The sequence below is a fragment of the Pezoporus occidentalis genome, unplaced genomic scaffold (genome assembly GCF_034315485.1).
Source record: "Pezoporus occidentalis ecotype Australia unplaced genomic scaffold, CSIRO_AGI_Poc_V1 ctg379, whole genome shotgun sequence".
NCBI lineage: Eukaryota > Metazoa > Chordata > Aves > Psittaciformes > Psittacidae > Pezoporus > Pezoporus occidentalis.
Genome location: NW_026915701.1, coordinates 66,486 through 92,171, shown reverse-complemented (window position 1 = coordinate 92,171; position 25,686 = coordinate 66,486). Strand labels below are relative to the sequence as shown.

The following is a 25,686-nucleotide window of genomic DNA, read 5'->3' as shown; positions in this document are numbered from 1 at the left end:
CAAGCTCTTGCCTAGGAAAGGGGTGAGGAGCACGTGATGCTGCTACATGATCCCAACCTCTCCTCTTGGCAGAGCTTCCGGCATCCCTGGTTTTAATTAATCCCTCTTTCCCCCCCCCGTCTTTTCCCCTCCCTCTTCCAGGGCTCTGGATTTCCAGCCCCTTGGAAAGAGCAGCTTTTCAACACCGCATCGGTGCCAAAAGCTTGGCCAGGGCTTGGGTGCAGAGGGGATGGAGCTGTGCCCATCCCCAAGTACCCCGGGCTCCCAACCCAACCCCAGTGCCTGGCACCAGGAAAGAACCTTTCCCACCCCCGGTCCAGGGAGCTGCAAACATTCCAGTCCCGTGAGAGGAGCTTCCAGCTCATGGAGGCAATGCCAGGCACCTGCAGGGCTAACTTTAACCTGGCTCGCCAGGGCAATGCAGCGATGCCAGGCGGGAGGGAAGATCACTCCCAAGCTGTTGTAGCACCAGGAGGAGGATCAAAGTCTTGGTTGGAGCCCAGCTACACCCCCAAAAGAGAGCACGAAGCGAGCACGTTGCTATCAGGGACCCATCAGGATTAGTCATTGGCCCTGCTGGCAGCTCTTCGCCATTCTCCTCGGGGCATTCCTGCTTGCCTGACATTCCCAGCTCGGTGATTCATGTGGATATGGGAATGCTCAGGTTTGAGGATGGGAAGTGATGGAGCCCCGGGGGGAGGAGGCGAACGGGCCTGGACCCCAACACAGACCTTGCAGTTGGTCGGATGGGGTTGGGGCCCCTTTGAGAGCTCGGAGTTCTTGTTTTGCCCTTTCCTTTTCCTTTCACTTTATGGAAAGCTCCGGGACGCAGCCAACAATGGAGCTTGGAAGCAGAAACCTCTCCCCACAATGATCCCTGCAGAGCATCTCTATTGGCCTCAAGGGACGAGCCCAAACTGGGACAGATGGGAATGTTGGACCATCATCCACAGGAGAGCTTCCCACCACCACCACTGCATGTATGCACGCGTGTTCCTGCACACGGATGCACGCAGGAACACACCGCCACGCAGATGTGCATTCGATGAGCTTTAAGGTCCCTTCCAACCCAACCCGTCCCATGATCCCGTGCCACACGCCTGGAACGCACACGCTTCCACGTCCTGACATGGATTTAAGCGTGTGCGAGAGGCAGCGCATGTATGAACACCCACACGTATTAAACACACGCGGATTTGCCCATGCACCTCCGTGTGTGGCTGTGCACACGGAGCCCCGACCCATCCCAATCCAGACATCACTTTGGACGAAGGAAAACACCCCAAATTGCCCCACTTCCACGAGCCCCCATCCCCACGGGGGGGGGTTCAAAGGACAGATAACACAAGCCATTGAAGCCATCGAACCCCCTCCACCCTCATCAGCAGCTCCACACCAGGGAGCTGCCACCGCCACCGCTGCCCCAGCATCGCCCCGGCTTGGCTGCCAAAGCTAGAGACAAGCAGGATTCCCATTCCCAAAGCGCCTGGGCAAAGTTGCAGGGGAAAGCTCCAGCAACACCTTACCGTCTGAGTCAGTGGATGAGACATTTCCTTGTGCTGGGTGCCCCATCTGCTTAGTTCATCTGCAAGCTGAGCTGCTGCTGCTTGTAGACCCAGAAAGGGGAGGGAGAAAGGGAGAGGAACCTTTTCGCTGCGGGGATCTGGGAGGCAGAGAGGGGGAATCACAGGGAATAGAGGGGGGGGGTGACAAGGCATCGGTGGCACCCCCTCTTCCCAGGCAGCGCCGCAGCCGTGGCCGCTGCGATGGAGCTCGGTGGGAGCCTCGCGTCTCTCGGCATTGTCTCTCCCCAGTGTAAGCTCCTGCAATCGCATTTCATGGGAGAGACATCTGGTTTGATTCAAAGGGAAGAAAGGGGAAGAGGGGAGAAAGGCTCCGCTCGCACCCGCAGAGCCCAGCCCGGCTGGCGGGGGAGCTGGGAAGCTCTTTTCAATGCTTCCCTCCGCGCTAAAAAGCTCCTCATTTCAATGAGAAAAGGCAGGCTGGGGGGGAGCGGGGCTGTCCCAGTTTGCAGAGGGGGCTTTAGTGGGGCAGGGAGCCAAGGGCAGGGTGAGCTGCTCCCACTGCAAGGCCCTGGGGGGCTGCGGGTGCCCCCTTCTCCGCTCTTCCCGTGATTCCGGGTGCTGCTCAGCGCGAGGTTTTGGCCCTCACACGCTTGGGGGCTTGGTTGGGGTCTTCCCATCGCAAAGCTGAAGCCCCAGTGAATGGGGAGGACCCAAAGGCTGTGTCCCCCATGAAGCCCCTATACGTGGCCTTCAGGACCTGCCCAGCGCCCTTCTCCCTACAAGTTCACCCCACTGCTCCCAGGCTATGGCCACCATGGGGTGTCCCTGCCCTTCTCCCAAGTGGATCTCTATGCTCCCAACACGTGAGTTCTCCACAGCTCACACACGGGTGGGCAGTGGCAGGTCCCCACATGGAGCCTCCTTATGGGGTGCACACTGACTTGTCCCCATGCGGCCCCTCTCCAGATCAGCAGATCCCCACTCAGACCCCTTCCATCCTCTGTACCGGGGTGGATGTTCTTGGCTCCCCACACCCCATTGGCGGCCCCTCCATGCGGGGTACACATGGAGGGTATCCCCAATGCCCCCTTGGTCCTCCACCCATGTGACAGCAGGTGCCCTGTATCCCCTTCACCCCACAGCACGGCTGGTCCCTGCGCACCCCTTTACCTGTCGCACAATGGGACCCCTCCACCGGTGTTCACACCGGGTCCCACCACCCGCGTTCACATTGGGTCCCTCCACCTGTGTCACATCGGGTCCCTACACCCGTGTTCACACCGGGTCCCTCCACCCGTGTCACACCGGGTCCCTCCACCCGCGTTCACATCGGGTCCCTTCACTCGTGTCCACACCGGCTCCCTCCACCCGTGTTCACACCGGGTCCCTCCACCCGTGTCACACCGGGTCCCTCCACCCGCGTTCACACCGGGTCCTTTCACCCGTGTCACACCAGGTCCTTTCACCCGTTTCACACCGGGTCCTTTCACCTGTGTCACATCGAGTCCCTTCACTCGTGTCACACGGGGTCCCTCCACCCGTGTCCACATTGAGTCCCTCCACCCGTGTTCACACCGGGTCCCTCCACCCGTGTCCACATTGAGTCCCTCCACCCGTGTTCACATCGGGTCCCTTCACCCGTGTTCACATTGGGTCCCTCCACCCGTGTCACACCGGGTCCCTCCACCCGCGTTCACACCGGGTCCTTTCACCCGTGTCACACCAGGTCCCTTCACCCGTTTCACACCGGGTCCTTTCACTTGTGTCACATCGAGTCCCTTCACTCGTGTCACACCGGGTCCCTCCACCCGTGTTCACATCGGGTCCCTCCACCCGTGTTCACATTGGGTCCCTTCACCCCTGTCCACACCGGGTCCTTTCACCCGTGTTCACACCAGGTCCCTCCATCCGTGTCACACTGGGTCTTTTCACCCGTGTCACATCGGGTCCCTCCACCCGTGTTCACACCGGCTCCCACCACCCATGTTCACGTCAGGTCCCTCCACCCGTGTTCACACCGGGTCCCTCCACCCGTGTTCACATCGGGTCCCTCCACCCGTGTTCACACCGGCTCCCACCACCCATGTTCACATCAGGTCCCTCCACCCGTGTCACCTCGGGTCCTTTCACCCGTGTCACACCAAGTCCCTCCACCTGTGTCACACCGGGTCCTTTCACCCGTGTTCACACCAGGTCCCACCACCCGTGTTCACATCGACTCCCACCACCCGTGTTCACATCGACTCCCACCACCCGTGTTCACATCGGGTCCCTTCACCCGCATTCACACCGGGTCCTTTCACCCGTGTCACACCGGGTCCTTTCACCCGTGTTCACACCGGGTCCTTTCACCTGTGTCACACCGGGTCCCCCCACTCATGTTCATATCAGGTCCCTCCACCCGTGTTCACACCGGCTCCCTCCACCCGTGTTCACAACGGGTCCCTCCACCCGTGTTCACACCGGCTCCCTCCACCCGTGTCACACCGGGTCCCTCCACCCGTGTCACACCCGTGTTCACACCGAGTCCCCGCTCGGTGCCGTGCGCGCCGGGGGTGCCGCTGCCTCGGGACTACATCCCCCATCAGGCCGCGGGCCGGGGCCGGCTCCGCTGCGCCCAGCGCCTTCAAACAAAAGAGTTTTCCCCCCTTCGGGGCTCCGCGCCCCTCGGCGCTCCGAGCCCGCCGGCGGCCGGGACCCGGAGGCGGAGGAGGCGGCGGCGGCGGCGGCGGCGGCGGCGGGGGGGACCCCGGCGGGCTGGAAGTGCCTGTGCGAGGAGCTCGGGTTACAGAGAGAAAGGGGCTTGGCCAGGCGGGGGGAGGTGGGCGGAGGGTCCTTTTCTCTCTCTGGTTCTCTCCCTCTGCCTTTTTTTTCCCCCCTTCTCCCTCCCGAGCTCTTTGTGTGTCCCCCCCCCCCCCCACACTCCCCTCCTCTCGCTCTCACCCCCCCCCCCCCCCCTTCCCAACCAACCACCACCACCCAACCCCCTCTCAAGTCTTTGTTAGCCATGCCTAGCCTGGTAGTACCAGGGATAATGGAAAGGAACGGGGGTTTCGGCGATTTAGGCTGTTTCGGTGGGAGCGGCAAAGACAGAGCGCTGCTGGAGGATGACCGGGCGCTGCAGCTCGCCCTGGACCAGCTCTGCCTGCTGGGGCTAGGCGAGCCTTCCTCCTCCTCCTCCTCCTCCGCCGTGGTGCTGGTGGAGGACAGCAACAACAACAACAATAACCCGCCGCCGCCGCCGCCGCAGCAGCCCCCGCCGCCGCCGCCGCCGCCGCCGCCGCCGCCGCCGCAGCAGCAGCAGCAGCCGCCGCCTCCACCGCCGCCACCGCCGCCGTCGGCCCCGAAGGGTTCGGCGGCTCCGAGCGCCGGGGCGGCGGAACCCAAGTTGTGCGCTTTGTACAAGGAGGCCGAGCTGCGGCTCAAGAGCAGCTCCAACACCACCGAGTGCGTCCCGGTGCCCAGCTCCGAGCACGTGGCCGAGATCGTGGGCCGGCAAGGTGAGAGCACCGGGGGAACCGGAGCCCCGCTTTCCCTTCCCGTTCAACCCCACACACACCCCACACACCCCCCCCCGCCTTCCCCGCCGCCGCTCCGCCCGCCCTGCCATTGTTCGGGCCGGCTCAGCCCTACCGGGGACACAAAGCGGGAGGATGGGGAGCGGGGAGGGATGGGGGATGTCCGCGAGGGGTCCGTCCGGTTGCACCGGAGCCCCGAGCCCGGGGCTGCCAAAGAAGCCGTTCCCGGACCGCGCTCTCCGCCTCCCTCCTTAAACGGAGGGAATAAAAGCAGGGATAATGTGGAGGGGGCACGGGCACGGGGACGGACACACCCGGGACACGGAGCCCGGTTGGGGTTCGAGCGTGAACCCGCCCCGATTCCCGGTGGCGCTCGGCGCTGTTGGGGAGGGAAAATCCCCTTTGTTGGGCTCGGCGGGGCGGGGGTGTGGCGGGGGCCCGGGCCGAGCGGCACCGGCAACGGGACGTGGAAGTTGGGAGTGCTCCGACGGGAGTGGGGGCACCGGGACCGGCAACCACCGGGGAGGGGGGGGGGGGGGCAGGCACCCGGTGAGCCCCGAGGCCGGCCCCGCCGCTGGGCACGCTCGGCGACAGGGATGCTTTTGTTCTCCTCCCGGCTCTGTTGGGAGCGAGGTGGAATGGAGGAGGGCTTAAAGAAATAATTATATATATATATATATATATATATACACACACACCACACCCACTCTTAAGTCACCCCTCGCCCACCCCCACGGCTCCGGGCTCCCGAGTGTGCGGGGAAAAAGGGGGGGGGGGCAGCAGCTCCATTGCGGGAAGCGGGGCAGGATTGGAGCATGGGGCTGGTGAGAGAAGTTTTGTGTCGCTTGTAGAAGGGAAAACAATGCCAGTGTGGTGAAGTGGGGGGGGGTGCCTCCTTCTTCTTTCTCTACACAAGTAACTTGATGCTCTGGAAGTGTGACGGGCAGAGACTGCGGCTCCAAGGCTTCCCTTTGGGTTGGGAATGGGAATGGCCTGGGCAGGGGGTTTGCTGTGTGACATAGTGGGGGGGCTGCTTGGGGCCAGTGCTCCCAGCTTGGGCCGTGCAGTGGGGCACTCGTAGCTAATGGCTTGGGGGGGGGGGGGTTAATGGCTCAGCATCCCTACATCGGCGCGGGTTATGGGAACAATGGTGGCCCTGCTCATTCCCCCCGGTGAAGCTGGTGGCTGGTCCCCACGCTGCCATGGGGAGCGGGCAGGGATGTACCCCCCCCCTTTGACACGCTGGGATCGTGGCCCTGGGGAGCCGGAGATGGGGCTGGAGATGGGGTGAAGGCTGAGAAGCTCCCGCCTGGACCTGCTCCTCCCCTTGCTGCTGCGCTGAGCACGGGCAGAAGCGCTGGGGCTTTGCACCAACTCCGCGAGGCCGTGGAGAATCAGGCCCCCTTTGTTTAATAAAGTTAGGGAAGAGAGAGCATTCGGCAGGCAGAACGCAGGGAAAACAGGCGGTGCAGGGGGAGCCGGGGCCGTTTTCCCCCTGGATCTCCCTCCTGCCCCGAACTCCCGCAAAGGGGGTGTGTTTGGATGCGGTCCGGATGCAGCGATGCGCCTGGGGTGGCCGCACTGATGGAGAGCAACGCGGAGACCTTGGGTTGTTTTCCACCATTTTTAGTGTGCGTGTGGGAGGGTTTTCCCACATCTGGGAACTGGGGGGTGTCCGTGGGGCAGAATGGGCTCCGTCCCTTCGTGGCAAGGGTGGTAGAAGCCGTGGCCCTGCTCTGGGGCGGGTGGGATGGATCGGTGCTGGTATTGCCCAGGGCACTTTGCTCCAGCAGAGATTGTGATCCACACTAAAGGCCTATAGGAATGTCCCCTGGATCTCGTTCCTGTGTGGAAAGCTGGCTCCTGAGGCTCTGCTTTCTGATGGAGGTGGATGCAGGATGCCCTGGGGGCACGGATCCTGGGCTCTCATGGATGCCTGACCAGGAATTTTGGGGGGGGACCCCAAAGCGTGCACAGTGTCACCTCCTGGGTTGGACTGCTCATGGTTTTCTAAGGAACTGGGGAGGTTCTGAGTGTTTGTGCATAGGGGCATGGATAATTTGGAAAAAATAAGGGAAAAAGAAGTAAGAGTGGAATAAAAATTATTTTAGGGCTTTTAATAGGTAACGGGCTTGAGTTCCTTTAAGTTCATGTTCTGTGGTGTGAGGAGCCACACCGTTCCTTCATGTTATCTTCAATGCTGTCTCCCATCTTTGGATGTACGGGTTTAAGAGGCCTGGATCTGGGCAGGGGGGCCCTTTTCCATGCCCCTGGCAATGGGATTTCCACCTCCCTCTGCTTTGCCAGGAGAGTGTAAAGGCACCGGGGTACAAATAAGGCCCAAAGCCCCATAGATTTGGATGGGAGCGCTTGGAAGCGGTGCCATTGTGGCGGAGGGGGGTGGCTCCACTTCCACCTGGAGATGCTGCAGGAGCTGAACCCCGTGCTTGGCAGCTCCCTGCTTTCCCTGGGAACGGGGAACGTGCCCTCGCGGAGCCAATCGCGTGCGGGAGCCTCGCTGGAGTTTGTGCGCTCCGTTCCGGCAGCGCTTCCGCAGCGGCGCCGCCGCTTTCCATGCGGGATGGGCACCGGCTGGGATGAGACCCGGGCTGATGGGGAAGGGGGGACTGTGGCCGGGCAGGCACTGGGGTCTGAGGGCTGGGTGCTGGTGGGATGCGGCGGGAGGCAGCTTGAAGGGGAGGAAGCTGGGAAGGGAAGGATGAAGGGATAAAGGCGTAACAACGCCTTGGACCGATGTCTGTGACCTCTTCCACCCTGTCCCTGGCCACGGTTGGCAGTGACTTCCCTTCCCTGGCTGGAAGCGGAGCCATGACCTCCATGCGTGCCCTTGTCAATGCTACGGTGAGGAGCAGGGATGCCTCCACCCGCCTCCTGGCTCCTGCTGAGCATTCCCTGCTTCCCTGCACCTCCATCCCTGCTGACCTTGGCAGGCCGAACCTCCTGGCACGTGCCATGGTGTGTGCGGGGCTCCCTGGCTCTGGAGCCGCTCCGGGCCTGCCTTTGGGGGGTTTGGTGGCTCTTGTATTTCAGCCACCAGCTCTTCCCGAGGGAACAACGCCCTTCCTGGGGCTGTTCCTGTTGTCAGGAGCCAAGCCCTGAGGTGTTTGCAGCTGGTTCTGGGGGCGAGGATGGGGACTGGCCCAGGAGGAGAAGGTCCTTGCAAAGGCAAGGGTGTGAATTGAGTTGGGAAGAGCAGGAAGCGTATAAAGGTGTCGTGCTTCCGAGTGTGAGCTTGGGAAAGGGGTGCACCCAGATGCCCGTGTTCACCCCTGGAAGTCACCGTGGGCAGGTACGGCCCCGTGTGGGACTTCTCTGCCTGTTGTAATCCGCTCCCAGTGACCAAGTGGGCTGGAAGCGGGGCATGCTTAGGGCCAGCTATTGCAGCTGGGGTGATGTGCTCCTGTTCTTTGTGTGTGGTGTGGGGCCAGCGTGGCTCGCTTGCTGTGTGGAGCGAGCGGTGCGAGCTGTTCCCAGCGGGTACCTTCCCTGTAAGAGCATCTTTACTCTCATCCCCGGTAGTAGCATCCTTTGTCACCTGTGCCCAGAGACAGCCTTTGATGAAGCCTCTCCCAGCCTGCTCTAAGCAGCCTGTTGTCACCAGGGGTGAGGTGATGTGAGAGAGGAGCTTGGCGTCAATCGCTCTGTCTTGGCAAGGTGAAGTCGAACCCCAAGAGCCCCCCCCACCGAACCCCAGGTGATCGGGCTCTTTGTGTAGCTCCGAGCACGCTCGAACGCTCCCAGCATTTAAAAATAGTCCAAGGAAGCCTTTTCCATTGAGGAAGTCTGATGATTGCAGCTCCCCCACCCACCATGTGGAGGAGGTGGATGTGCAGCATCCGAGAAGCAGCGCGGGGGTCAGATCCTGTCGCCTGCTTGCTCTTGAGGAAAGCTCGGAGCCGAAGGTCCCCTGGGGCCTGAGGAGCAACCTCCTCACGCAGCTTGAGCCGGGGCGGGGGGGGGGGGCCTTAAAGGGAGCGAGGGATTGCGGTCGGGTGGCGGCTTGTTGGGAAGCGTTAATGAGAATCCCTCCGAATTTCCACCAGGGAAAAGTGCCGACCGGGATTGACTTTGTGTGGTTTGAACTGGAGGTGGGAGGAGAAAACGGGTCTGGGAGAGAGACAAAGGGAATTTTCTAGGGAGAGACACGCACACACACACACAGAGAGCGAGGCTCCGAGCATCGGATCCGGCGGCTGGATGCCGCGGTGACCGAGTGAACCGCGCCGCAGCGCCGGGAATCTGGGGCAGTGGGAGAGCGCGGGGGGGGGACACACACGACACGGTCCTCCTGCCTTTGTCTGCCAGCCCCCTGCTCCTGCAGCGTGCCCGTTGCTTCCCCCCCCCATCCTTTCCCTGCACCTTGTCCCGTTTTCCCTAGGGATCGGGATCGGGATGGTGCCGGGGGCCGCGGGCACACCCACCCCGATGCGATGCCGTTGCTTCCAGCGCCGAGCGCCCAACTTTCCTCCGCCACAAACAAGGCAGCGATTGTCCTGGTGCTTTTCCTTTCTTGTTCCCCCACACTCCCCCCCCATCCCAATCCCTTTCTTTCCCACCCCCTCCTCCATAAACAACTTTCATCCCTCTGGGAAAAGGCAGGGAAAATCCCTGCGCTGAAAGGAGGTGGCCGTGGCTTGGGGGTGGTTTTTCCCCTCCCTGTGAACCCACCTTGCATCCTCGGGACAATAAAACCCCAACGCAAAGGGGTTCCGTCGGGTCGGTCGTGGTCCTTTTGTGTGCCTGTAGGGGGGTTGGCCCCGCTTTCCCTGCAGCAGAAACCTTACCCCCCCCCCATAGGCAGGAGGGTTTAGTTGTGATGTTCTTTGTGTGCTTGTCTTTAAGCACAGCTTTCATCTTAACTGGGAAATGAGTGCCCCACCTTAGCAGGGGTATCTGAGGGGTGTTGGTTGTATGGCCCCTCTTGAATTTCATGACCATAACACCCCCCCCCCCAAACCAAACCCAACCCCAAGCTCTGATTTGCCCTTAAGCTCTTTTCTACCACAGCATCAGTGGCAAAATGCCCTCAAGTGGGGTATTTGCAGGTGTAATTTAGAGCAGCCCGCTGGGAAAGTGCCTCGGTGTAAATGGGAAGAGGGCAGAAATCCGTTTGTCTTGTAGAGGTCATATCCAGCCTGCTGGAAACAAGGACGTGCAGAGATTTGGGGTGCTGTGATGCTGCAAACCACAGTGAAATACAACGAGAACCCACCTTGGGGATGGGGCTGTGTGTTGGGAGCTGGTCCAGCTCCTCTGATGGCTGTAGGTGAAGCTTCCTGAGCTGTGCCAGCCTGCACCAGGCGTGTACCTGTGCAGGATCTGGCCTTCTAGCAGCAGGGAAGGGGAAGGTTGTCAGGAGGTGGAACTGTGGATTTACACTGAAGTGAAATACCCGGTGGAACAATGGGTTTACACTGAAAGAGGGGGGATCCCAGGCTCTTCCCTGTGAGGGTGCTGAGGCGCTGGCACAGGGTGCCCAGAGAAGCTGTGGCTGCCCCATCCCTGGCAGTGCTCAAGGCCAAGTTGGACACAGGGGCTTGGAGCACCCTGCTCCAGTTGAAGGGGTCCCTGCCTGTGCTTTCAGATGAGCTTTAGGGTCCTTTCCAGCCCAAACCAATTTGGGATCCTGTGAGCTGCATGGCGTGGCGCAGCATCCATCCCCTGCATCCCGTGTGCCACTCCGCCCTTTTCCTATGGGAGCCACCCTGGGTGAGAAGAGATTTGGGATGGGCTTGTGCAGAGTCAGATGGGATGCATCCTACCCCCTGGTTGCCCTCAGGAGCTGGACAGAGGGACCAAGCCCTTGAAGGCCTCTTTAGGGTCTGTGCATCCCAATCTCGCCCTGCTTCCCCATCCCCAGGTGGGCACTGGGTAGACTCGATGTATTTACTTGGGTTTTAGCCATAGCGAGCCGTTCTGGGGGTTAATCCCAGTTAGAAGCTGGTCTGGGGGCTGGAGGCTCCACTGTCCTCGAGGGTTTCTTCCTCTCCCTTAGCATTTGTGCCTGCCTGGGGTCATTTGCAACCACACTCGGAGTCAATTGGCGATCGGTTGGCTGAAGTTCCAAAGCAAAAAGGATGGGGTGGGGAGGAACCGATCATACAAACCCCTTTCCCAGTGCTTTGGGATCTGTGTTCCTGGCGGAGCCCAGCAGAATAGCAGCGAGGTGATGGAAACCCGGGACGAAAGGGCTTCGTTCTCTCCCCTCTGTAACAACCCAAGCAGCAGGAGCCTGCCAGGGATCAATTAGCTGCTGTCTGCGCACTGCTGCCTTAAAGAGCAGAGCACGACAGCGAAGTTAGGGGGTAGCAGAGTTTGTGCAGGTCCTTTCCTCCTCTTGGCTGCGCGTTTTCAACACCACCTCCTGAGCAGCTCTCCCCTTTCAATAACCCACCGGGTCAAGCTGTTCCATGCTGCCTTCACATGGCAGTTACCCAGGGAGAAAGCCTTTCACTCCCAAGAGCCCACCCCACCGGCCAGCTGCGGTGTGACAAAAGCACTCAGGACCACGCTCCTCAGCTGGCCGGGCTTGGAAGGGCCGCATCCTGAGCTGCATGGTGATGGCAAAGACAGCTTGGTTGCAGGGGAGCAAGGTCAGGGTTGTTGGGATGGGGTGGGCTGGGAGCCGTGGCGCTGAGTGGGGAAGTGAGATTGGAGCCGGCCTGATGGAGGTGGTGTAAATCAGTGCAGCTCGGTTCAGGGCTGCTGGGGGCAGAGCTGCACCCCCTGAACCTGCTGGGGCTCGACGGGCTCGGGCTCCTTTCCCTCTGTGGGGTTATTCCCTCCACTTCCTAAGCACAGGATCCCCCATCTGTCTCTGCGAAGCTTTCCCGTCTGCAGGCCTGCACGGAGACCCTCCCTCCTCCTCCTCCTCCTCCTCCTCCTCCTCCTCCTCCCCCTGCTTCTCACACCATCGACTGCACCATGCGTCCTTTTGTCCGTTTCTAGATCCTCCCTCCCTCCTCTCGCAGGGCTCTCTCCTTGCCCATCTCCCTTTTGCTGTTTACTGGAGGGGGGGGGTGTCTCTGTGTCTCTCCTTCCTCTCTGCACCCCTCATCCTCCTCCCTCAGCGGAATCCCAGCGTGCCTCTCCCTCCATCCCCATCCCCTTTCCTCCATCCCTGACTCCACTCGCCTTCGCCCTCATTCATGTGGATTCCTCGCCACCCGTTGCCTCCCCTCTGGCCCCAGCCCGGAGCCCCCATCCTTTGTCACCGCTCCGCTCTCCCGACCTCCGCCTTGCCTCCGTGATTGCCCCCTGCTGCGGCGCAGGGCTCAGATCCCAACGTGCTCTCATTGTCCCGTGCCTCAGAGCAAACCCAAGCCCAGCCCTGGCAAACGCCTGCCTGAGGTCATTTGCTCCTGGGAGGTGCAATGGGAGGCATGGAAGGATCCTTCCTCAGCCCGGGGTGATGCCCGGGATGCATTTCCATAGGGATGTGAGCTGCTAACACACACACACCCCCCTCCTTCTTTCCATGCGATGCTCGGGTGAGATCCCTGGGGAAATGGTGGCATCTCCGTTAATCTGCCTAAGATGGAATCTCCAGCTTTGGAGCAAGCAGCATGGGAGCGGGGCAGGGAAACGTCTGCCATGGGGAGCTGACCCTGCCCTGGGGCTGCAGGGCCAGGTCTGATCCTGCCCTCCTCGGGATGCTTCATCCCGCGCTTCGCTCCACTCTTGCGTCGCGCCCAGCCCCATCAAGCGCCGCTCTTTGGGTTTCCCAAGCACTAAGGATGCCGCGCTGCAGCTGCCCGCGCTTCCACGTCAGCTCTTCAGGAACTTCCCTAAACAAAGCCCTGCAAATCCACTCCAGGGTGTGAAGTCAGTGGGGAGTAACGCGTGAGCCGCATTGGGATTGGCAGGGGCTGCGTTCGGGTTGGACTTTGGGACTGTGCCCAGCTCCGGGTCAGATGAAGCATTCCCGTTCCCCAGGAACGAGCGGCTTGAGATGGGTTCAGTGCAGCGGCGGCATCGCGATGCTGAGCGTGGCAGGAAATCCTGCGGGAGCACCAGGCAGGAGACAGCGATTCCCAGTCCACAAAGGGGAGCATTCCAAGGAGTGAAAACTCGCTCCGGGAGCCCGCAGCAGCACTTGTGCCACCCTGACGCCGGGATCCTATGCCAGGCAGCGGGCTTTGGGAGCTCCACGCTTGGAGCATGCCTTGTGCAGCTCTCACTATTGGTTGCAGCGTGCGCGGCGTTCCCGTCAGCCCGAGGGGCTCGAGGCTCCGCTCGTATCCCTACGGATGTGGGATTCGGTCCTTGCCAATGGTACGTGGTGGCGAGAGCGTTCCGTGCCCGGCAGCACTGAGCGAGCAGCTGGGAGAGATGGTGTTCGTTAGGAGCTCTATAAGTAATGATGCTCCAGCCCAGGGGTGGAGGAATCTCCATGCCTTGGTTGCAGAAGCATCCTTTGCGGGGGGGGGGGGGTCATCTGGCGTTCAAGGATGCTCATGGTGTGTTGGGGAAGGCTGCCTGGTGTCGGAGCATCTCTGGTACCCACAGAGGAGATGCTTTTGGAGACGGGGGTCAGCGGGAGCCTCTCCAGCAGCGGTTCATAGAGAGCTGTGCCACATCTGTAGGGACACAGCCGGTCGATGCTTGATGGCATCCTCGAGGAAGCTGGAGTTGAAGGGCTGGCTCTAAACCCCTCTATAAAGGGGCTTTGGGAGCCAAAACACACTGGCAAGTCTCTTGCCTTTTTTGGGAAGGCAGAAGGATGCTTGAGCTGGAAGCAGCGGGGGGGAATCGGCTTGGTGGGCACCAGGGAGACACAAAAGCACCGGGTTGCTGTGGCAGGGAAGAAGCCTGTGCCCATCAGTCCCGGGCAGAACACGGCCCCTTCACCGGTGTCCTGCTGCCCACCACCGCCCCGCAGCATCCGAGCTGGGGAGCCCGAATGGCTGCATCTCTGCTACGTCCTGCCCCAAACCTGGGCTCCCCAGTGGGTCACACCAGCCTCGCCCCAGAAGCACAGCAAGCCCCCATGAAGGGCTCTGCTCGTCGGGCTGTGGCAGACACCTCCTCCCTGGCGCAGGGTGGTGAAGGGGGAATGGCTGGGGAATGGCTGCGTGGCGAGGGCATCCCTAACCTCGTGCCTTGTTTCCTCTCTCCTCCTCCAAGGCTGCAAGATCAAAGCCCTGCGGGCAAAGACCAACACCTACATCAAGACCCCCGTGCGGGGCGAGGAGCCGGTCTTCATGGTGACGGGGCGGCGGGAGGACGTGGCCATGGCCCGGCGGGAGATCATCTCAGCTGCCGAGCACTTCTCCATGATCCGAGCATCCCGCAACAAGGCCGGCACCACGTTCGGCAGCGCTCCCACCTTGCCGGGCCAGGTCACCATCCGCGTGCGCGTGCCCTACCGCGTGGTGGGCTTGGTGGTGGGGCCCAAAGGGGCCACCATCAAGAGGATCCAGCAGCAGACCAACACCTACATCATCACGCCCAGCCGGGATCGGGACCCCGTCTTCGAGATCACCGGCGCGCCGGGCAACGTGGAACGCGCCCGCGAGGAGATCGAGACCCACATCGCGGTGAGGACGGGCAAGATCCTGGAATACAACAACGAGAATGACTTCCTCTCCAGCAGCCCCGATTCCGGCATGGAGAACCGCTACTCGGAGGCCTGGCGGGTCCATACGCCGGCGCCGGGCTGCAAGCCCCTGTCCACCTTCAGGCAGAACAGCTTGGGGTGCATCGGCGACTGCTCCGTCGATCCCGTCTATGAGACGCCGCGGCTGAATGACCAAAATGACTTCAATTACGGTTACCTCTTCCCCAACTACGGGGTGAACAAGCAAGATCTGTATTATGGGGTGCCGGAATCGGGTGCCCCGATGTGGGCCGGGCAGGAGAACACCAACCCGGTGTCGGTGCTCTTCTCCAAGCAGCAGCGGTCCAGCAGTACCGGCGCCATCCATCCCAACTCCCATCGCTCCCCGTCCTCCTCCATCCAAGAGCCCAATCTCTCCGGTCTGCCCAGGCGGTCGCAGGGGGAACCTCTCCAAGGGTTTTCCAAGCTGGGAACAACGACCGCTGCCCGGACGTCCGTCTCCAGCAGCCGCGAGTGCATGGTGTGCTTCGAAAGCGAAGTCACGGCAGCTCTGGTGCCCTGCGGCCACAACCTCTTCTGCATGGAGTGTGCCGTGAGGATCTGTGAGAGGACTGATCCCGAGTGTCCCGTTTGCCACGCTGCAGCCACTCAGGCCATTAGGATATTTTCCTAAAGAGACAGAGCAGGGCATTGGTGGGGGGGGGGATAGGAAGGGAGTTGGGGAGGGGGGGGTCCAGGAGAGAAAAAAGGTGATGCTAATAATAATAATAATAATGCTAATAATAATAATAATAATGACATCCGAAGAACAAACGAATGAATGAAAGAATAAATTAATTTAAAGAAAAAGAAGGAAGAAGAAGAAAAAAAAAAAAGAAAAAAATTATTTTACGAGTTATTTTTTGAAACAGAAAAAAAGTGAATAATAAAATGGAAATGCATAGCAAAAAAAAAAAAAAAAAAAAAAAAGCCAGAAATTGGGAAGGGCAAACGATGCTCCAGCCTCGGATCTCGCGAAGCAAAGCGGTTTCGTTCAGTTTCTTTTTGGTGGTGAGATTGGGACTTCTCGGCGTGGACCAAGCCAGGCCATCGGGATCGGATGGGGAAGGGAGCAGGGATGCGGGGAGGGCCCTGCGGGCCTCTCTTCTCCAGCCACATCATCTTTGCTCTCAAGGCCCTGCTCTCCTCCTCCCCAGGGATGGCTCAGCCCGACTGGGAGCTCGGCAAGGAACAACTGGGCCGAAAGGAAAAACGGATGCCAGGGATTTGGAAGAGACAGCAAAGAACCCATCGACCTCTGGGAACCTGTTAGAACGAGGGCACAACTGTATTACCTCAAAGATTTAAACACAAAAACAAAACAGCTAAAGAACTTTTATTGTTTTCCTTTTTTTTCTACAAAAATGATAATAATAATAAAAAAAAAAGTCAAAAAAAAAGAGAAAAACACAAAAAAAAACCCGAAGAAAATCCTTAAAAAGAAGGTGAAGAAATTCCCTCCTGGAATGGCACCGGGTGCGGAGCAGTTCTTTTGTTCTTCTGAGCCGCCGTGGAGTCTGGAACTTTGTTCTTTCCTTTCCTTCTCGGAGCAGGGATTTGTTCCTCAGACGAATCAGGAGTCACTAACAGGGTATTTCCACCGCGGTCCTGCGTTCTCATCGTGGATCGACTTCCACGGTGCCGGAGCTCGCCCTTCATCCCTTCCCTCCAAGTGATGCCAGCTGCAGCTACACACGTGCACACCCCTAACACTGGGCTTTTCTTTTCCTAACGCATAGGGATTATCTACCACACCAAAACCTAAGAGAGACGATCATGCAATACAGGCAACGAGACCCCAACCCAACCCAACCCAACCCAACGTGCATCCCACCAGGAAGCAAAAAAACCCACGAACCACCCCGACTTTATAAGAGAGGATTTTGTTGTCGTCGTTTTTAAACTGGACCAAAACCTTTTGTTACCCAAAAAAACACACGGGGGAGGGAGGGGAGGGGGTGGGGAATAAACTAGAAGAAAGAAGTATTTCTTTATGGACCAAAACCTCGCCGCTGGCCTTTGCCTGGATCTCCCTGAGGTTGGCCGCTTTTATAGATTCTATTTTTTTCAGCTGGAAACACAACCCCCCCCTCCCCCAAATTTTGCCTTGTTTGAACACCCTTGAATCCTTTCGAGACTCCTGGTTTTGTTTGAATGAAATACTTGTGGAAAGCCTTGGGAAGCGGGGAGAGGATGGGCTTCGAGGCTGGCTTCGGTGCCCCAGGCACGCGAGCTGCACGCCAGCGCCTTCACGTCATCAGGTTTGTGCAACCGGTGTCTGGGTGCCAAAATGCTGTGATGGGAAGGATGTGTGTTGAATTAAGCTATCGAGTACCCGTCATACCTATCTATATGTGTGTATATATATATAGGCACTTAACTCATTGAGCACCTATATATATATATGTGTATATCATCATATATATATATAATTTGTCTCCCACCACCGCTTCTCCATTTCCTACCCCTCGACTTCTGCTCACCGATCCCAGACCCTGGTTTAGAACTGAGCCACCAAGTATCCCAACTTGCTCCGGCCAGTTCTGCTTTTCCCCTTCAGTTACAGGAGACTTTCTGTTCATCGTAATGGCATTCCTGGGAACATCCCCCCTTCCGCTCAGTTCGCTGCCGCTTGCTCCCCGTTGCTCCCTCCATCCCAGTGGACTGAGCTTGCCCCTCTTGGGGTGCTCTGTGTTCACTAAAGATCTGCTTTTGGTCTTCGGATAACGGGTGGAAGGGCATGGAATGATGCTCCTCCACCAGGATGCATCAGTGGTTACCTAGGGGCAAGAGGTGGCCGGAGGGGTGGGTGACATTCCCAGGTTCCGGAGTGGATGCTGATGTTCTGGAGAAAGGGAAAGGCAAAGAGATGCTGTGCTAAAGGGGCACTGTCAGGTGGAATTGGTACTCGCTTCCTCCCCAAAGCTTTAACTCATCTCCAGCCGTGTGGTTCTCCCGGCCCTGCACCGGGAGCAGGTTGGGATGGGAGAGCTTCCCGGGGGAAGGCGCCGCGTTTTGGACCCGCCGCTGTGGGTACCATGGGGTGATGGAGGGCGGGGGGTGCTGGGCTCCCAAAGCCTCCCTGGCCCAGTGCTGTCCCAGGGCATAGAAGCCAGCCATCCATCCCTCCATCCCTTCATCCATCCCTCCATCCCTTCATCCATCCATCCATCCCTCCCTCCCTCCCTTCATCCATCCCTCCCTCCATCCATCCATCCATCCCTCCCTCCATCCATCCATCCATCCATCCATCCCCTTGGCAAAGGCTCCTGAGCCCTGGCCAGCTCTGGCCACATCCTTTCTAAAACTGGTCCTCCTTCAAAATCTGCCTTTGGTTTGGTCCCAGTCAAAGAAGGGGAAGGCAGAGGGGGAACATTCCCGTTCTCCGGGTGGAAACCTCTTCCCTCCTCACCACGCCACCTCCTCCGTGTGCTGTGCCCCTATCCCAGGCTTGGATTTGAACCGTTCCTTGATGCCGAGAGAGTGACTGGGGCAAGAGCTGGGGTTGGGAGGGCGAGGGATGGGTCCGGGTTGGGGGGGGGGTGTGTGTGTCCAACCACCCTTGGAAGGGGCATTCGGAAGCATTGGTGTTGGTGATGATGGAGGGGATTGAGCTGGGAATCACATTGGGAATTGCTTCCAACCCCCCACCGCCCCGGGCCGATGTGTTCGTTGAGTGGCTGTAGTCGTTCTTGGCTGAGTGAAGTCTGTTCGTGCTAATGATGTGAGCAAGTTTTAATCAATGTCTTTCTTTGATTGCCAGGTTATGAAGAGGTTGGGGGGGGGGGAGCAGGGTTGGGGGGGGGAAGGAGACATCCATGGTGGGGAGCTGGGGTTGTGGGGGGGACCTGTTCTAGCACTGACCCTAAGGAGTGGGAAGGGGAGGGAAGAGGGAGGCCGCTCCCGTTATCTCCCCCCTTACCTTAAGAAGCGAAAGCGATGTAAAAGCCTCCTGCATGCTGAAAAATGGTAGAGAAAATGAGGGAAAAAACCACAAAAAAAGAGGTCTTTTTAAGAAAACAAAAAAAAAAAAAAAGAAAAAAAAAGGAAAAAGTCAAAAACCAAACAGAAAAAAAAAAAGAAGGAATTCTGACCCAAACAAACGTCCATGCTTGATGGGAACCGGAGCGGGGTTGTCGGTGCGTCGGTCCAGGCGGCACCGGGACCCCTCTCTGCGGACAAGGTTCCTACTCGAGTCTCCAAGTTGGCCTTTAATAAAATCTTCAGTTCCAATAACCTTTATATATATATATATATATACACATATATATATACATATACATATATATTAAAAGAAAGCTTGATGTAGCAGTTCTAGTTTAAAAACCGAATAGCGAAGTGTTTCGGCCCCCGTTCCCTTTTGAGTTCTCCCGTTCCCCATCCCGCACCTCATCCCGACTCCATAGTTTGATGTAGCAACTTGGGAAGAAGGCAGAACCAGGCGCTGTAAAACCGAGAGCTACCTCCGGCCTGAGAATGGGGCTGCCCCAAGGGCTAGGGCAGGGCAATGGGGGGGAGCCCTGCAGCCCCGGGGGCTGTGGCCATCCATCCGCGAGGAGCCCGGTTGCGGGGCTGAAACAACAGAATTTGCATACCTATTTTTTGGGTTTTTTTGGTTTTTTTTTCTCTCTCTTTTTAAATATATGTATATATATATTACAAAAAAAAAAAGGCAAAAAAAAAAGGCAAAAAAAAAAAAGCTTAAAAAAGAAAAAACCAATAAAAACAAGAAAAATGCCCATGACCTTAACTATTTGCTCTGACTTGTATCTTCCTTGATAGGTGACTAAAACTGGCTTGTTGGTCCCATTCACCAGCAATAACTCAAGCTAACTAAAGCCAGAGCCCTCCTCCCGGCACCCTGCCCTGCTCTGCGCCATGGTCCCAGCGGCATTCCCTGCTTCCCTCTTTCCTCCCACCCCGCAGGGATGCTCCTTGCCGTAGGAGAAGCACTATAAACCAGCTAGGTTCAACCTCGCTAGCTTCACCTGCGCTCAGCATCCCTCCCAGGGTGCTGAGTAACCCCTTTGGGGTGCTGGTGTGGCACCATCCCTGTGCCCAGCGAGGCAGAGGAACGCTGTCCAGGTCTTCCCAAGCCAACCCAACTCTTCCTCCCTTGGGTTTAGGGGCAGCAAAGCTCTTGCAGGGAGCCTGGTCCTCAGGACCCCCATCCTTAAGGCTTCGCTTTATGGCTAGCGAGGAGCCCACCAAAGTGGGGGGCTCCTGGCAGTGGTAAAGCCAAGCGTGTGCAGGATGGGACCTCACGGGTGGCCCAATGCAAGTGGCTGCTGCTGGTTTCCCCTCGGGAGAGCTGGGAATGGAGTGCTTCCATCCAGTGGGAATGATGGAGCCAGGGTGGGGATGAGGACCTGACTGGGACTCGCCGTGCGCGGAGGGATGCTCTGCGCACTCATCCTGCGTCAGGTCCCCAGAAACCCAGGGGGTAGCGGCGTTGGAAGGTGCTGAGCTGTTAGCAGGAGGCTTCCAGGTGCAGGCAGGATCAGACTCATCCAGGGGGGATGGAGTGGACCTAGGGAATGGGGCTGAGTCGGTGCCGGATGCCGCTGGGATGCCTGCACCAAAAGCAAGGAGCGGGGGCTCCGGTGCTTTGCTCCATGGGGGACTCATCCTGCAGCCTTTTCCTTGTGGAGGCAGAGCCGACGCGGGAGCATCCCTGGTCCCAAGGTGCTGGGCCGGGGAGGTGATGCCAAAACCCGCTGTGGCCTAGGCTGCTGTTGGCAGGGCACCACGGTGGGGCCAGGGATGCGTGGCCAAGGGATGGGTGACAACAGGGAACAAAGGGAAAGGCGAGGGAGAGAGGATGCTCGTGCTGCGATGCCATCCTCCTGGACAGAAATTATGTAGAGAATAGCGTGTATTATAATGCAGAACAAAAGAGAAGGAAATAAAGAACCAAAATTGGATTTATATTTAATGAGGAGATCCTATAAAAATATCTTGTCCTAACTCCCGTTTGCAAAAGTATTTTTCAGCTGGAGGGAATAGCTATTATTATTTTTTTTTTCTCTTTTCTTTCTTTCTTATATAAAAAAAAAAGAAGAAACCTAAGGAATAATCTCCATCCATACCAAGGCTCAGACTGTTAATACTGCGAACCTCGGAAATCACTGCTCCACCCTGTTCCTTTGCGCGCTGAAGGGTTTATTTTGATGCATTTTACTGGTGTTTTTTAAAGAGAAAGAGAGAGAGAGAGGAGGGAAAAAAAAAGTGGAAAAAAAAAGTAAAAAAAAAAAGAAAAAAAAAAGATTTTAAAATTAGAACATTTCTTTATAATTTAATATTCTATTTTAATAAATGCATTTATTACGTGTAAATGTAGCAAGGAACTGGGCTAATAAAAATACTTTTTATTAGGTAATTTATTATAAGGAGAAAAAAAAAAAGAAAAAAAAGCAAAACAAAAGGATATTTTATTTTATGATAAAGTGATCCTTAAAAGTTTAGAAGGTTTAGAATATATGTAGGTTAAAAAAAAAATACATTTGTATCCAGAGTATTGCTTACAAAGTGTTTTTAATATATGTTTCCTCTTTTTTGTGTGTGCGTGTGTGTCTGTACAAGGTGGTAGTCATGGTGCAGATCAGCCCTTTCCAGAAACGAGACTTTTTAAGCAGAAGGTAACAAATTGAAAGGAGAAAACAAGCAAAAAATGGTGATTAAAACCCACCAGAAATAGGTGAAAAAAAGGAAGAATCGGAATCGCGGAGCCCCAGCCTTGGGCTTGCTCCGCCTTTTGCGGAGGGCTCAAGGGGCTTTGTGGGCTCGGATGAAGCTTTGGAGGGCTCAGGGGCAGCGTGGCCCCAGTGAGCCCCAGTTTGCTCCCAGTGAGCCCCATCCAGCCCCGGCCTCGCTGAGAGCATCACTCACAGCCCAGGGTCCGGCTTCGACCCGGTGCTGCGTGCGGATGGGTTGCTCCCGCTGGGTTTCCTTAGGGAAAGGTCACTCCTTGGGCACTGGGAAGCAAAGCTTGCGTCCTTCCAGCCAGCACCACGGGCCCCATCCTGCCCCGGGGAGCCAGGGACCAGTGTTGCCCTTGGTTCAGTTCGCAGGAGGAGGCCAGAGGATTCCGGGTCCTTCCCAGGATGGGAGCGCGCTGGCAGGGATGCTCTGCACATCCATTGCCTCCCTTCAGGCGTTGTTTCCATGTGCGCCTCCCAGGACAGGAGGGCTTTATCCCCCCCATCCATCCTCCTCCTTATGGAGCTAAGGGCTTGTGCAGGACCCAACTGCTCCCGGCCAGCTCCAAGCCATCCTGGAGAGGGGAATGTCACCCTTTCTGCTCCCCCCAAGGCGGAGAGGGCACCCAATGGCCAAGACAAGCGATGGAAAAGCCATCGTGGGGCCAGCATCCCCATGGGAGGCTTTGTGCTTGCAGGGGCAGCTCTTCAGCCTCATCCCTGTGGGGTCACTCCCTGTGACCCGAGTTGGGATGGGATGAAGAGCTCCGGAGCATGGAGGGTCCCACACACTTCCATACGAAGCCAGCCCGTGGCCCGCTCCCTTCCGAGCAGGAAGCTTTGGGGGATGCTTCTGCTCTGTTGCCTTTCAGAGAAGCGTTTTGAAAAGCAGATTTTTGGGTTTGTTTTGGTTTTTTTTTTTGGTGGTGTCGTTTTTTTTTAACCAAAAAGGAGATTAAAAAAAAAAGGAAAAAAAAAGAAAAATGTTGATGGGTATTAAAAAATAATAATAATAATAATAATAATAATAAACGTTCAAATTTATTTCCTATAATCCTAGAGTAAAGATGAAAAGATTAACTAGCTCAAATAGTAGATGCTATCCATATTGTTTAATCTATAGTAGAGCCAAGTGATCCCAGACAGAGCAGAATGTAAACGAAACTCCGAAGCAAGATCAAGGAATCATTTGTAACTTCCCAGCAAATTCCCATTTTTTTGCGAAGAAAAAAAAAACCCAACCAAAAAAGGGATGGAATAATGGGTGGGGTTTTTTAAGCAAAAAAAAAAAGAGACATTTGGGGGGTTTGGGGTTGCTTTTTTTTGTCACTAAAACGAGGGAGATGTGGCTTGTCACCGAGGAAATCACGGCTCGGGCTCTTGGGGTTTTGCCTTATCCCGACCTCCGGGTTGGGAGCAGGGAATTGCCGAGGGGAAAAGGAGAAAGGGGCCGATTCCTGCTCCTTTTCCTGCTGTTTGAAGGTCTCCTGGCTCGGGGCGGGTGGGAAGGAGCAGGGGAGGAAGCCCCCTCTGTGATGTGATGGGCAGCGCTGGACCAGGGGAGCAGGGGCCACCCGCTTGGCTCCTTCCCTCTCTCGCCTCTTTCCTTTTCCCTTTGGGATTCTCTTTGAGCCGGAGGAAGCCTCGAGCCTCAAACCCTCATCTTTGTGGGGTCCACGGCGTCCCTGAGCGCCAGCGGAGAGGGGCAGGATGTGCCCCACAGCTCCAGCTGGTTAAACCCTGGTCCTTGTGGGTCACCACTTTGCTCCCAAGCATCAGGGCTGCACCAACCCCCCCCTCCCCACTCTGTTTCCACGTTCCAAAGGACCCAGCATCAAGGCCGTTATCATTAGAGAAGCAGAAGAAAACCACTCTTGAAAGGGGCTTACCTCCGGGGCCGGCTTTTGCTCCTCTCCTCCGTGCCGTGGCTCAGCCATTGGTGATGCCCCTGAGCCGGGAGCATCCCTAAGGATCCTATAAAAGCCTTGGAGACACGCTCGTCTTACCACGTAACCAGCATTCCTTCAGCAAAGCCATGCAATAGGTTAGGACAGGAAGCGAAGACAGTTCTCATTCTGCACATAGCACTGTGAATCCGAGCGGGTTGGGAGCGCCGGGCACAGCACAGAAGGGGGTTGTGCTTGGTGGTACCAAGCTCCTGGTCGCGCAGGGTGACCGAGGGGCCCTCGTTTGCTCTTTCCTTTTCGTTTTACCTCATGTGTTTTGGTTTGATACTTGAAGAAGAGGCAGTGATTGACATTGGGCCGTGGGTGATGCCCTGGGCTGGAGAGCGGATGCACTTTATACTTGTACACCGAGTGCGGGGGTCCCATCCTGCCTCTGCAAGGTTCCCTTGGTGTCAGCACCGGCAGGGGCAGAGCCAGGACGGGCTGGTTCTTCCAAAGCCCTTTCTAGGGTGTTGGGGAGCAATCCCTGTGTTTCGTTGTGGGGCTTCACATCCTATAGAGGCTCCCGATCCCGTTCTGCTCTTTGCTGAGCTGGTGGAAAACTCGGCCATGATCCCGCTGGGTTCGCCCTCAGTTAGGGAACGCGGGGCAGCTCCTGCCTTTCCTCCTGTGTAACTCAATGGGGTTACTCAATTGGAATCTGAAGGGGCTTCAGCCCTGGCAGGCGGCGGCGTTCCCTCTGGATGCGCTCCAGCATCACTTCAGGGCTGCTAATGCAGCCAATGGGAAGTGTCCTCCCCCTCCCCAGGGAGGTGACACTGGTGGGAAAGCCGGAGTCAATGAAGCCTCCTTCCACCCGTGGCACTGCTGATGGCAGAAGGGGTTCGCTGGGCTTGAGACGATGCTTCCCAAGCGTTCCCGCAGCTCCGGGGCGCCGGGATGAAGGGATGCGCTCATGGGATGCTCTGCTCCTCTGCAGGGTGGGGTTTTCCCCTTTTCCTTTCGGTTTCTGCGCAAGAGAATGGGAAAGAAAAAGGGAAAACACCACAAATGAGGGGCCAGGTCCTGCTCTGCAGCTGAAGCTTTGCTGCGGGGTTCCAAGCAGCGTTAAGCAGCACGCAGAGCCGTGCCGCGGAGCAGCTCTGATCCCAGCTCCAGGGGAATCGATCCCCTGGGATGCCCAGAGCAGCCCCCGGGCACCCACTGGGACCTGCAGAGGATTCCCTCCGGCTCTGCCCTGGTACCAAAGAGCTCCCGGTGGGATTTGCCATGAGCTAAACCCCAACTGGATCCATGCATCCACCAGCGCCGAGCTCAGTGGTACCCCCCCAAGCCCTTCATGGCTTATGGCTTGCCCCAGCATCCCTTCATCCTCGCTCCAAGCCGTACAAGTGTCTGTGTGTATCCGCTTTCCCGCTGGATCCGGGTGCTATATCCCATAGTCCTACTCCACGGTACTCCCAACCTCGTGCTGAGCCAGCCCTGTGTGGCCCTTCCAAGTCCATTCCCTCTCCCGTTGTGTTTGCTTTGATGGATTCTTCTTTCTCCCCCCCCCTTCCTCTTTTCTTTGAACATCAATAGGAAACCTGTAGTAGGGATTGTTACTATTGGAAACCGATCACATGTTCCATCCCGGTATTCCCATCTCTCCGGCGTGACGCAAAGGGAAAGGCCTGAGAGGGACATAACCGAAGCTAGAGTAGAGTTAGGCTCGTCGTCTGAGTTTTGAGGCATATATAGGGTAAGGGGAGAAGGAATGGTGAAAAAAGAAATAAGGTGAAAAGAGAAGAAAAACTTAAAATGATGATGTTGCACAACTTGTAGAAAACAAAGAAGGGAAAGGGTTAATGTATTAAATGTGCTAAATTACATTAAGAACTTAATTTTATTAAAGTATTATTACTTAAGAAACTCGGGCTCTGCGCTTGCTTTCCGGTTGCTCCGGGCAATCCTCGAACCATGGGATGGGGTGGGATGAAGGGAGCTTGATGCTCCTGCAGCTCCGTGGGCAGGGAGCCCTTTCGGCACGGAACACGGCAGGGATGGGGCAGCCACAGCTTCTGGGTACCGGTGCCAGGGCTGACATCAGCCCTTGGCACCGCGGCTCGGTGCGGGTTTAATGCCAGTCACTCCCTTGGGGACAGCCACGAGACGTGGCCAAGGAGGGGTCTGGTCACCCCCCGGCTCATCCTGTGCTATGGGAGCAGGATCTGACCCCCAAGCCCTCCAGCAAGCCCCCTTCGTGCTGCCCCTTCTCGCCTCTCCCTCTTCCTGATGGGGATGCAGAGGTGGGATGCTGGCGGGACCGTGCAGTGATGGAGCCTCCAGCAGCAACGCCACAGGGGGAGTTTCCCATTCCCAGATTCCCATTGCAGGGATGAATCCCAGCCAATTGAGTGCTGGGGTGGGGTGGGGGGC

General features: G+C 57.5%; 1 protein-coding gene across 1 annotated transcript; it reads left to right on the top strand.

Moving 5' to 3' along the window:
• Positions 1-4,093: 4,093 nt before the first annotated feature.
• On the top strand, positions 4,094-15,337 carry MEX3A (mex-3 RNA binding family member A). Its single transcript, XM_062631863.1, has 2 exons — positions 4,094-5,026; positions 14,192-15,337. The coding sequence occupies exons 1-2, from the start codon at positions 4,534-4,536 to the stop codon at positions 15,295-15,297; spliced, it is 1,599 nt and encodes a 532-aa protein (XP_062487847.1). The 5' UTR covers positions 4,094-4,533; the 3' UTR covers positions 15,298-15,337.
• Positions 15,338-25,686: the final 10,349 nt, after the last annotated feature.